Below are 12874 nucleotides of genomic sequence, written 5' to 3'. Positions count from 1 at the left end.
AAAGTGGAGGAAACGTATGGGCAGGGAATTCCCTAGCAGAGGTAATACTAGTCAAGCTCACCAGATGGCAGTAGAATCGTCAGTAAGCCGTGTCACAACATGAGGTCTTGTAAGTACACAAGGGCAAAGTCTAAACGTAGTCAGAGGGAAGCAAATAGTCAGTAGCTGGGAAATCAGAGCCTAGAAGCGAGGGGGAGTGGGAAGACAAGACAGAATTAAGGTAAACAGATAAGGAACGAACAGGGAGACAGCGGGAGAGACACTGATGGAAACAGACAACAGAGGAGGTTAACAGGTCAGGTGAACACGGAGGTCAGGAGGGGGCAGGGCTGACAACAGGTCACTCAAGAGCAGAACACAGCAGAGCCAGAAATATCACTGGTGAAGTGCAAGAGAAACAGTGCCCTAATAAAGCAGCCTGACCTCCAGAACGAGGCAGGAAGAATTAACCCCTAACGTGACCTGCATCAGAAGTGAAACTAAAAAAAGGCTCAGCTCCAGCTGAGCCAGGAGTCAATCATGACAAGTATGAAAATTACATGTACCGTATTTAAAAATAACCTATCACCAGATTTGGCGACTATAAGCTGCGGCCACCACCAGTGGGCATTCTAACATGCTGTATATAAGAGCCCAGGCCACTCTGTATAACGTAAAAATCACTTTATAATACTCACCTAAGGGGCGGTGCTGTGCAGACTGGTCAGATGGGTGTCTCCGCAGGGCAGATCAAAGTATTGTAGTGCGCCTGCGCCAAACCTCAATGCCGGCTAGTGTGCATGACGTAGGATGCGTCATGCACCCAGGCTTCAGAAGGAGGACAAAGATGGCCGAAAAAGGAGGCGCCGGACTCGTAGAACGGAGACACCCATCCGACCAGTCTGCACCGCACCGCCCATTAGGGAAGTATTATAAAGTGTTTATTATGTTCTATACAGTGGCCTGGGCTCTTATATACAGCATTTTAGAATGCTGTATATAAGAGCCCGGTGGTGGTGGGCGCAGCTTATAGGCCCCAAATCTGGTGACAGATTCCCTTTACAGTTGTTGAGCTCTGGCTGTGAGAATCCTTCAAACTGTATTCTTTCTGCTTAAAAAACCCAATGTAAAAATTGTTTACCTTATTTCCATTAAATTACCAGATAGTAGTATAATTATTCTAAAATTAGACAGACATGTAAATTATGAGTAGTGTATATACCAATGATTACAATAAATTAATAACGTAAATGTGCCATATCAATGTGAAATGAACGAAGAAAAATCCTTAGTGTATCTAATATATATTTTGTTTATTTTATGCTTTCAGGGTATTTGCTGTATTGGTTCTTATCGGTCTGATAGCCTGGTTGGCAGTGGACACAGCTAAGAGGCCTGCACAACTTATTTCTTTTGGAGGTGTCTGCATGTTTGTTATAGTCCTTTTTATTTTATCCAAGCACCATCGGGCAGTGAGTAAATAATTTATCTTGTCAACCAGTTTTTGCTTTTTTTTACTACAACTAGCAACTGTGAACAAGTTACTGCCCCACACCACCCATAATTATAATATAATAATAATAATAATATCTAATTTAGATTGTGGCATTTAGCATCAGGTAGTATTAGTTGCTTGTAAATCTGTCAGAGTAAGGATATATTCACACGTGGCATTTTTGCAGTATTTTTTTTTGCACCAAAAACCATAGTGGTGAGAGGAATATAGGAGCATTTTAGTTGTGTTTTTATGTGCATTTTTTGCAATTTTTAGTTGTGTTTTTCATCGATTCATTTGAATGGATGAAAGGTGCGGCTCAAACTATGAAATAATTGACGTGTTGCATCTTGGCAAAACCGCAGCAGGGCACAAAATAAGGTTGGGAAAAAAACACTGCATATGAGACTTTAAAAATCTCATTGATTATGATGGTACTGTAAAGTACCAAATATTCATAAAACGCTACAATAATGTGAAAAGATCCGTATGGCGTAATCTGCCATTTTTTACACTTGTTTAAGGATAACTGTATAAAAATTTTTAGGAATAGTCGCCATACCAAAGGAGGCAGACATACCACTAGTATTCTTCCGGCACTATACATTGTATCCAGTGTTAGTGTCAGGGAAGTACCAAGTAAGCGGTGGAAGGTAAGGGAAAGGGACCCCTACATCTACGGAAGAGTGAGATAGTGACCCCTGACCAAACTTACGGCTGGTCCCTGGGGTCTCTCACCATCCTAGATAGGTTTTGCAACAATGCCCTGAGTCGGATTCCCGATCCTAGGTATCCCTAGTGCTGGACCCTAAATAGGGAACGGATGAGATGAGCTCTTCGTCATCCCCAATAAACGCACAAGGAGGGCACACGGGAGAAAATGCAGGAACTACTTATCCAGAGATCACGCATGTAGAAGTTCTCAGGATAAGTATAAGCCGCTCGCTTGCAACCAGAGCTTGAATGAACTGAATAATTTCACCAGCACAAGTCCAGGGAAGGTGGAAGTATTTAAACACAAGGGGAATACTAATAATCAGCAACTAGATGGTTGTTTAGCTCCCCTGGGTCCTAAACTGGAATAGATGAAAATCCAGCAAGAAATCTACCTAGTTCAATGAATACTAACGGCAGGAACAACAGAACGTCAGAGAGCATTTAGCGCAGCCAAATGCTGTGACCTTCTATTGTCAGAAACCACATGACTGTCTGTCACTCATAACACATCCGTGACAGTTAGGTCTATCATTATATTCCTTATTTATCTATATCCATTGACATTAATGTTACACACCATGGATTTGTGAGGTATTTTACATGTATTGATATATATGTTCCAGCTTTATACGTCTATATTTGTTTACAATCTCTCTTTATGTTCTCATTTATACTTACAATCCACTTTTTACATATGTATGTCTATGGGGCATACTTTTACTTGTTAACCGCTTGTTAGACTCTTTATATTATAACTCATTTAGCCCATTATTTTCCTTTTTTATGATTAAAGGCCGCTTTACACGCAACGACATCGCTAACGAGATGTTGTTGGGGTCACGGAATTCGTGACGCACATCCGGGCTCATTAGCGACGTTGTTGCGTGTGAAACGCACGAATGACCGTTAACAATCAAAATGACTTACCTAATCGTTGATCGTTGAAGCGTCATTCCTTTCCCGATTATCGTTGCTGTTGCAGGACGCAGGTTGTTCGTCATTCCTGCGGCAGCACACATCGCTATGTGTGACACCACAGGAACGAGGAACATCACCTTACCTGCGGCCACCCGCAATGAGGAAGGAAGGAGGTGGGCGGGATGTTCGTCCCGCTCATCTCCGCCCCTCTGCTTCTATTGGACGGCCGTTTAGTGACGTCGCTGCGACGCCGCACAAACTGCCCCCTTAGAAAGGAGGCGGTTTGCTGGCCACAGCGACGTCTCTAGGCAGGTAAGTATGTGTGATGGAGCCTAACGATGTTGTGCGCCACGGGCAGCGATTTGCCCGTCACGCACAAATGACGGGGGCAGGTGCGATCGGCAGCGACATCGCTAGCGATGTCGCTGTGTGTAAAGTGGCCTACAGTTTGGCCTAAAGTACACTACATTTTGAATGCCTGCTTCCTATAGAGAAGCTGCCTTTCTTCTGTCATTTATTCACTTTTAAATCTTGTATTGATTTGTGTTTCAATTACATTTTATATATTTTCTATTTATATTTGCGTTATTATTGCTGAATACCAATTTATTGGATATTGGGTATATATTTTCTTGTTGGGCTAAATATGACATATGATGATTTTTGTACCAAACATGGACTTATTGTCTGTTGCTTGTTTAATCTGCTTGTTTAACCTTGTGGTCTGTGCAAAAAAAGTGTAAATACAGTGATTTCTTCTGCCATTTGCTAATACTGTAAATCTCTTAATGGCACTTTACTCGCTACAATAAATCTTACGATGTGTCGGCGGGGTCACGTCGTAAGTGACGCACATCCGGCATCGTAAGTATTATTGTAGCATGTAAAACCTCCGTGCAATTGCGATTGAACGAAAATCCGTTCATCGCATGCACGTCGTTCATTCCTCAAAAATTGAACGTCCGGTTGTGCAATGTTCCCGAGGCAGCACACATCGCAGTGTGTGACACCCCGGGAACATTGAACGACAATGCGGAAGGAAGGAGGTGGGCGGGATGTTTACGTCCCACTCATCTCCGCCCCTCTGCTTCTATTGGCCAACTGCCGCGTGACATCGATGTGACGCCGAACGTCCCTCCCACTCCAGGAAGTGGACGTTTGCCGCCCACATCGAGGTCGTATGGACGGGTAAGTACGTGTGACGGGGGTTAATCGTTTGTGCGGCACATTCAACAAATTGAACGTGCCGCACATACGATGGGGGCGGTTACGATCGCATACGATATCGTATGCAGAATCGTAACGTGTAAAGCAGGCTTTAGGTTGGGCAATCAATTAGCTGAACATTACTAAATATAAAAAGAATACTAAATATTCTGTGGATAGTTAATTGTGCTTTGTGATCACTCATCCACCACCAGTAACCTATTACTAGGGCACTAACACTCACCTAATCCACTACCTAACCCAATTTTTCTCATCTCCATTTCTCGAGTATCCCAACAGGTCAGGATTTAGGGGTATGCCATACAGAGAACACCTCCAGTAGTTCCTTGGGCACTGACAATAATTACATCACCTTTATAATACTAAAAAATCTTGAAATCAATACCTGTTGGAGGTAATTGAGGATGGGAGTTGAGAAACAGAGCTCTAATCTAACCTATGTCTTTTCTGAATGTTAGTACATGGGCATATAGAGCATATACAATAACATGCAAAAGAGTAACAATGTTTTGAACTTTTGACTTTCAGGTGCCATATCTCACCATCCACTACATCTTTAAGCATAAGACTACTTTCATTTTATAAACAATCATCTTGGCTTTCTCATACATAAATTAGACTCGTAGCTATTTAGTTATCAATTAGCTTTGTAGATTCTTGTCATGTGTGTGCATTGTTACTGTTTTGCTTGTGGTGTTTGAATTTTTCCTCTGTATACTACAAATTACAACCTGTTCTAACGTTTCCTAATAACTCAGTGTGTTATTAGATTTATTCCCAAGCGAAAAGTCACTGGTTCGAATCAATGAGCAGCCATGAAAATTTCCCAAGAAAAGATAAACAAAGCACTATCATCCAGCTCATTGATAGCGGTCTCTCGACCAATAAAATTTCCAAACTGCTTCATGTGAGTGCCATGACAGTTGGAAGAATACAAAATTAAGTCCATACATTACTCAAAAGCCAAGATGGGGACTTCCAGGCAAAATATCAGAGTCAACTCAACAAGTTGGCTCATCACAAGGTCTATCAGTTCAGGCACAACAAACATGGCAGTGGAGATGGCTTGTATGCTTCGTAATAGTGATATCGCAGGCGTCCATGTAAGCACTGTGCGATGCATGTTACCGAAGTCTGGAATGGTGGCCCGAAAAAAGGTGAAGAAGCCTCGACTTCAATATTATCATAAGAGGTGTTGGCTCAAGTTTTTAAAAAAAAAGTACAAAAAGTGGACAGTAGAAAATTCAAAATAGGTGGAGCGAAGAGATGAAAGTCAGTAGATTAGGTTCTAATGGGTGCAAATGAGTCTGGAAGAACCAAGGTCATAAGACGCTAACAAATTTAGAAATTGAAGTAATTGTCAAGTTCGGTGAAGGAAGCCTGATGATATGGGTTTGTTTCACAGCCAAAGGCGTTGAAAACTTCACCAGTATAGATTATTATTATTATTTATTATTATAGCGCCATTTATTCCATGGCGCTTTACAAGTGAAAGAGGGTATACGTACAACGATCATTAACAGTACAAAACAGACTGGTATAGGAGGAGAGAGGACCCTGCCCGCGATGGCTCACAGTCTACAGGGAATGGGTGATGGTACGATAGGTGAGGACAGAGCTGGTTGCGCAGTGGTCTACTGGATTGAGGGCTATTGTAGGTTGTAGGCTTGTTGGAAGAGGTGGGTCTTGAGGTTCCTCTTGAAGCTTTCCACGGTAGGGGAGAGTCTGATGTGCTGAGGTAGAGCGTTCCAGAGTATGGGGGATGCACGGGAGAAATCTTGTACGCGATTGTGGGAAGAGGAGATAAGGGAGGAGCAGAGAAGGAGATCTTGTGAGGATCTGAGGTTGCGTGCAGGTAGGTACCGGGAGACTAGGTCACAGATGTAGTGAGGAGACAGGTTGTGCATGGCTTTGTATGTCATGGTTAGTGTTTTGAACTGGAGTTGTTGGGTGATGGGAAGCCAGTGAAGGGATTGGCAGAGTGGCGAGGCTGGGGAGTAGCGAGGGGAGAGGTGGATTAAGCGGGCCGCAGAGTTTAGGATAGATTGGAGGGGTGCAAGAGTGTTGGAAGGGAGGCCAGAGAGCAGGAGGTTGCAGTAGTCGAGGCGGGAGATGATGAGGGCATGCACTAATGTTTTTGCTGATTCTTGGTTAAAGAAAGCACGGATCCGTGAGATGTTTTTGAGTTGTAATCGGCATGAGTTGAAGAGGGCTTGGATGTGTGGCTTGAAGGATAGAGCAGAGTCAAGGGTTACTCCAAGGCAACGAGCTTGTGAGACTGGGGAGAGTAAGCAACCATCGAGTTTGATGGAAAGGCTTGTTGGAGGAGATGAGTGAGGAGGAGGAAAGACAATGAATTCTGTTTTGTCCATGTTAAGTTTTAGGAATCGCGCAGAGAAGAAGGATGAAATAGCAGACAGACATTGTGGAATTTTGGTTAGTAGAGAGGTAATGTCAGGTCCAGAGAGGTAGATCTGTGTGTCATCGGCATAGAGATGATACTGGAAGCCGTAGGACTCTATGAGCTGTCCCCGGCCGAAGGTGTAGATGGAGAACAGCAGGGGTCCAAGAACTGAGCCTTGGGGGACACCGACAGATAGGGGGCGAGATGAGGAAGTGGTGTGAGAATGGGAGACGCTGAAAGTTCGGTCGGTTAGGTATGAGGATATCCAAGATAGGGCCAACTCTGTGATGCCCAGAGATGAGAGAATCTGTAGTAGGAGGGAATGGTCTACTGTGTCGAATTCAGAGGACAGCTCCAGGAGGAGGAGGATAGAGTAGTGTCGCTTGGCTTAGGTCATTAGTAGAGATGAGCGAACCGGTCGCGGTTCGGCTCGAGGTCGGTTCGCCGAACGGAGCTCCCGTTCGAGTTCGGTTCGTCGAACGTTCGACGAACCGAACTCGAACTGCATAGGAAACAATGGCAGGCAATCACAAACACATAAAAACACCTAGAAAACACCCTCAAAGGTGTCCAAAAGGTGACAAACAACTCACAACACAAACACATGGGAAAGTGACAAGGACAAATTCTCATGTGAAAACAAAACAGCGTTACGAGGAAAAAGAGGACGAGACACAGATATAGGCATGGCATGCCCTTCTAAAATCATGTAAAACACCGCAAGGTGACTCCAAGCGGAGTCTCCCTTTTTTTCCAAAAATTGTGCCCCACACACACCCACCCATTCAGTGGCAGCACTTGTGCCCTAGTTGTACACTTCACAGCTAGATTTGCATCAAGGACATTCAAAAATACGCCATACTTAACCGTCCCCAGGATGACACCGGGGTAGGTAGCAAAGTCTTTCCTTATCCCAGCTCTGTTCATCTTGGATCATTTTTAAAAAACACAGCAAGCAAGGGTTACTCCAAGCGGAGTCTCCCTTTTTTTTCCAAAAATTGTGCCCCACACACACCCACCCATTCAGTGGCAGCACTTGTGCCCTAGTTGCAAACAGGATGTTTTGATTTGCATCAAGCACATTCAAAAATACGCTATTCTTAACCGTCCCCAGGATGACACCGGGGTAGGTAGCAAAGTCTTTCCTGATCCCAGCTCTGTTCATCTTGGATCATTTTTAAAAAACACAGGAAGTAAGGGTTACTCCAAGCGGAGTCTCCCTTTTTTCAAAAAATTGGGCCACACAGACACCTTATCAGTGGCAGCACTTGTGCCCTAGTTGCAAACAGGATGTTTTGATTTGAATCAAGCACATTCCAAATCCACAAGCATTTACTCTCCCCAGGATGACACAGGGGTAGTAAATTCCTGGTGGATCCATGACTTGTTCATTTTGATGAACATTAGTCTGTCCACATTGTCACTGGACAGACGCGTGCGCTTATCTGTCAGCACACACCCAGCAGCACTGAAGACACGTTTAGAGACAACGCTGGCAGCTGGACACGACAAAATCTCCAAGGCGTAGCTGGAGAGCTCTGGCCATTTTTCTAGATTTGAAGCCCAAAATGAGCAAGGCTCCATTTGCAAAGTCATGGCATCGATGTTCATTTGGAGATACTCCTGTATCATCCTCTCCAGCCGTTGACTATGTGTCAGACTTGTTGTCTCTGGTGGCCTTGCAAAGGAGGGTCTAAAAAAATTATGAAAAGATTCCATAAAATTGCTGTTACCAGCACCAAATACAGTCCTACTGGTACGGGTAGACTGTTGAAGATGACGAGACCGTCCCATGTTTGTCAAGTTACAACTGGGAGAATCACTCCCTGCACCTGCACGGTTGTTTGGTGGAAAAGCCGAGCTACGATCGAGTAACAGCTTCTGCTGATACTCCTGCATACGTGCGTCCCTTTCTATGGCTGGAATTATGTCACAAAATTTGGACTTGTACCGGGGATCTAATAGTGTGGCAATCCAGTAGTCATCATCACTTCTAATTTAGACAATATGAGGGTCATGTTGGAGGTAGTGCAACAAGAAGGCACTCATGTGTCTTGCGCAGCCATGCGGACCAAGTCCACGCTGTGTTTGTGGCATAGAGGTGCTACCCGTTCTTTCTTCCTCTGACATCTCCCCCCAACCTCTTTCAACTGAAATTTGACCAAGGTCTCCCTCATCTGCTGAGTCTTCCATGTCCATGGACAGTTCGTCCTCCATTTCTTCATGTTCTCCTGCACCTTCCTCAACATTTCGCCTGCTACTATGCGCCCTTGTTGATCCCTGTCCCCCATGGTCCCATGCCTGCTGCATTGGTGATGATGAACGTCTGGACCTTGGTGATGTTGTTGTCCCTTGCGCATATGAATCCTCCTGTAGTTCCTCCCCTTCCTGTTGTCCCACCCCCTGACTCCGAATAGTGTTTAGCGTGTGCTCCAGCATGTAAATGACTGGAATTGTCATGCTGATAATGGCATTGTCAGCGCTAAACATATTCGTCGCCATGTCGAAACTGGGCAGAAGGGTGCATAGGTCCTTGATCTGAGACCACTCCATCAGGGTGATCTGCCCCACCTCTGCATCTCGTTGGCCCAGGCTATACGTCATGACATATTGCACCAGGGCTCGGCGGTGCTGCCACAGTCGCTGTAACATGTGGAGAGTCGAATTCTAGCGTGTCGCCACATCGCATTTCAGGCGATGAACCGGCAAGCCGAAAGACTTCTGGAGAGATGCAAGTCGCTCAGCTGCGGCGGTTGAACGGCGGAAGTGAGAAGACAGTTTTCGTGCCCTGGTCAGAAGGCCATCTAGGCCGGGATAGTGTGTTAAGAATTGCTGGACAACAAGGTTCAACACGTGAGCCATACAAGGCACGTGTGTCACCTTGCCCAGGCGAAGGGCCGCACCCAGGTTTGCAGCATTGTCGCACACGGCCTTACCAGGCTGCAGGTTGAGTGGAGACAACCATTTATTAAACTCGGACCACAGAGCTGACCACAACTCCTCAGCTGTGTGACTCCTATTCCCAAGACATGTCAAGCTAAAGACCGCCTGATGCTGTTGCGCTCTGCTGCCAGCATAGTAATGAGGGGTGCGTGATTCCTTCTGCGCAGTGAGAACGCTGGTGGCCTGACCAGGCAGGCTTGGGGCGGAGGTGGAGGACCCAGATGAGGTGGAGGAGGCAGAAGCAGTGGCGGAACCTTGACAGATAGAGGATTGACACACAAGTCGTGGGGACGGCAAGACTTCTGCAGCAGACCCTTCACCATCTAGCACCATAGTTACCCAGTGCCCAGTCAGCGACATGTAACGTCCCTGTCCATGCTTACTGGTCCAAGTATCGGTGGTGAAATGCACCCGTTCACTCACAGAGTTTCTCAAGGAAGCGGTGATGTTGTGTGCGACATGCTGGTGTAGCGCGGGCACACCTTTCTTAGAGAAGTAGTGGCGACTAGGCATCTGGTACTGGGGCACAGCGACAGACATAAGGTCTCTAAAATCCTGTGTGTCCACTAGGCGGAAAGGCATCATTTCGGTAGCCAAGAGCTTACAGAGGGATAGAGTCAACCTCTTAGCTTTGTCATGGGTCGCAGGAAATGGCCTTTTATTTGACCACATCTGAGGGACAGAGATCTGGCTGCTGTGTGTAGACGGTGTTGAGTAGGGTGTCCCTGTAAAAATGCAGGTTTGTGAGGAAAGTGCAGGCGGAGACATGATGTTGCCTTCATCCAACGTTGGTGCTATCGATGTCTGAGAGAGCTGTACACACTCACTTGTTTCCCCTTCCAAACCAACTGACGACCTACCAAGCAAACTGCCTGTTGCGGTTACAGTGGTGGAAGTTGTGCGTGGAAAACCAGGTGTGACAGCTGTCCCCACAGTCCTAGAAGATGAAGAGCGCGCAGATGCACTGGAAGGGGCAGGCCGTGGATGGTCGCTCCGCTAGGCCGCATTGCAGCATGGTGAGCTTCCCACCGGGACCTATGATATTTATTCATGTGACGATTCATGGAAGAAGTTGTCAAACTGCTGAGGTTTTGACCTCTACTAACAGAATCACGACAAATTTTACACATCACATAATTTGGGCGATCTTTTGCCATGTCAAAAAAGGACCAGGCTAGGCAAGGCTTAGAGGGCATGCGACCTGCTGAACCCCCCCGACTAGTGCTCAGAGGCAGAGTGGTGGCTGATGATGCAGTTGTAGACGTGCTACCAGTGCTCCGACTCTGTCCAGGAAGGCGCAAGGTAACTTCGTCGTCGGTTGCATCCTCCTCCACCGCCTCTGTTGACCTCCTCGAGTGCCTGACTGGGGGTTGACAGTAGGTGGGATCTAGAACTTCATCATCAATTGTTGTGTTTGCACTCCCCTCCCCCTCAGACCGAGCCTCTTCTTGCCCTGACCGAATATTTAAGTTGTCATCCCAATCTGGTATCTGGGTCTCATCGTCATCAGTATGTTCCTCATTGTCTATAACCACAGGTGTTACAGTTTGTGACAAAGGGTCAACATTACGCTCAGAAACTTGGTCCTCACGGCCTGAATCAGAGTTACAAAGGTTCTGGGCATCACTGCAGACCATTTCCTGGTCTGTACTCACTGTAGCTTGGGAGCAGACCTCTGATTCCCAGGCTATAGTGTGACTGAACAGCTCTGCAGACTCAGCCATCTCAGTTCCACCATACTGTGCAGGGCTGATGGAGACTTCAGAGCTGGGAGAAAGCAAGTTTGATTGGGATGACAACTCAGAGGACTGGTGTTTTTTGGATGCGGTACTTGAAGTGGCTGAGAGGGCACTTGTTGGACCACTTGAGATCCATTCAAGCATTTTCCTTTTTTGGCCATCATCTAGCTTTGTTCCTGTTGTTCGTGTCCGTAAAAAAGGGAGCACATCGGATTGTCCATGGTAAGTAGTAGACATCTTACTTTGGCTGGTAGATGGTCTATCTTCAGCAGATGATAATGGAGCTTTGCCACCTTCCCAACGGACAAACCCTTTTTTTCCTTTTCCACCACGCCTCTTCCCCTTTCCACCAGCATCTGTCATTTTGCCACTCATGTTGATTGCGACAAGATTGTGCACTTAAAATGTGGTAGTAAAAATTGAGAGGTGGTGTAGATTTCAGCGGTGGTCTAGCTTTATTAACAGCAGAATAATAAAGAATAAATATCCCTGACAATGCAATTACGGCCCTTAAACTGGCAGCATAAATTGCTAGTATAATGGCTTAGTAACAATGAGTTGGAGTGTGCAATGCAGGCAGACGTGCTGCAAATATCTTTGCACTAGTGGGACTATACAGAAGTCCAACAGCCACGTTTAGGATGCCACTAAGTTCACTCAGTGTTTGCTAGTATAATGGCTTAGTTATAATGAGTTGGAGTGTGCAATGCAGGCAGACGTGCTGCAAATATCTGTGCACTACTGGGACTATACAGAAGTCCAATAGCCACGTTTAGGATGCCACTAAGTTCACTCAGTGTTTGCTAGTATAATGGCTTAGTTATAATGAGTTGGAGTGTGCAATGCAGGCAGAGGTGCTGCAAATATCTGTGCACTACTGGGACTATACAGAAGTCCAATAGCCACGTTTAGGATGACACTAGGTACACTCAGTGTTTGCTAGTATAATGGCTTAGTTATAATGAGTTGGAGTGTGCAATGCAGGCAGACGTGCTGCAAATATCTGTGCACTACTGGGACTATACAGAAGTCCAACAGCCACGTTTAGGATGCCACTAGGTTCACTGAGTGTTTGCTAGTATAATGGCTTAGTTATAATGAGTTGGAGTGTGCAATGCAGGCAGACGTGCTGCAAATATCTGTGCACTACTGGGACTATACAGAAGTCCAATAGCCACGTTTAGGATGACACTAGGTACACTCAGTGTTTGCTAGTATAATGGCTTAGTTATAATGAGTTGGAGTGTGCAGAGGACAGGAGGGTACAGTGCCAGGGTTGTGGGTCTCTGGGTAGAGGAATGGAAGCCTGCCTTTCTATTCCCTCCTAATGGGAAAATGCAGCGAGGAAATGCCTGACCTTAGCTACACAGACGCTGTCATCTTGTGTAGCTGTTAAACTCTGTTTTCAGGACCTGTCACATATGGCTCTGACCCTGCCCGTATGAGCCCTTA

General features: G+C 45.8%; 1 protein-coding gene across 2 annotated transcripts in view; it reads left to right on the top strand.

Annotated features, from left to right (window-relative positions):
* SLC28A1 (solute carrier family 28 member 1) overlaps positions 1 to 12874 on the top strand; it is a 300208-nt gene that overhangs the window by 69022 nt on the left and 218312 nt on the right. For both annotated transcript variants that reach the window (XM_075345491.1, XM_075345490.1), the window contains exon 6: positions 1310 to 1451. In XM_075345491.1, the coding sequence (XP_075201606.1) occupies positions 1310 to 1451 (142 nt within the window). The remainder of the gene's footprint in view (positions 1 to 1309; positions 1452 to 12874) is intronic.

Source organism: Anomaloglossus baeobatrachus, chromosome 4 (assembly GCF_048569485.1).
Source record: "Anomaloglossus baeobatrachus isolate aAnoBae1 chromosome 4, aAnoBae1.hap1, whole genome shotgun sequence".
Lineage (NCBI taxonomy): Eukaryota > Metazoa > Chordata > Amphibia > Anura > Aromobatidae > Anomaloglossus > Anomaloglossus baeobatrachus.
This window is presented reverse-complemented; position numbering and strand designations above follow the sequence as displayed.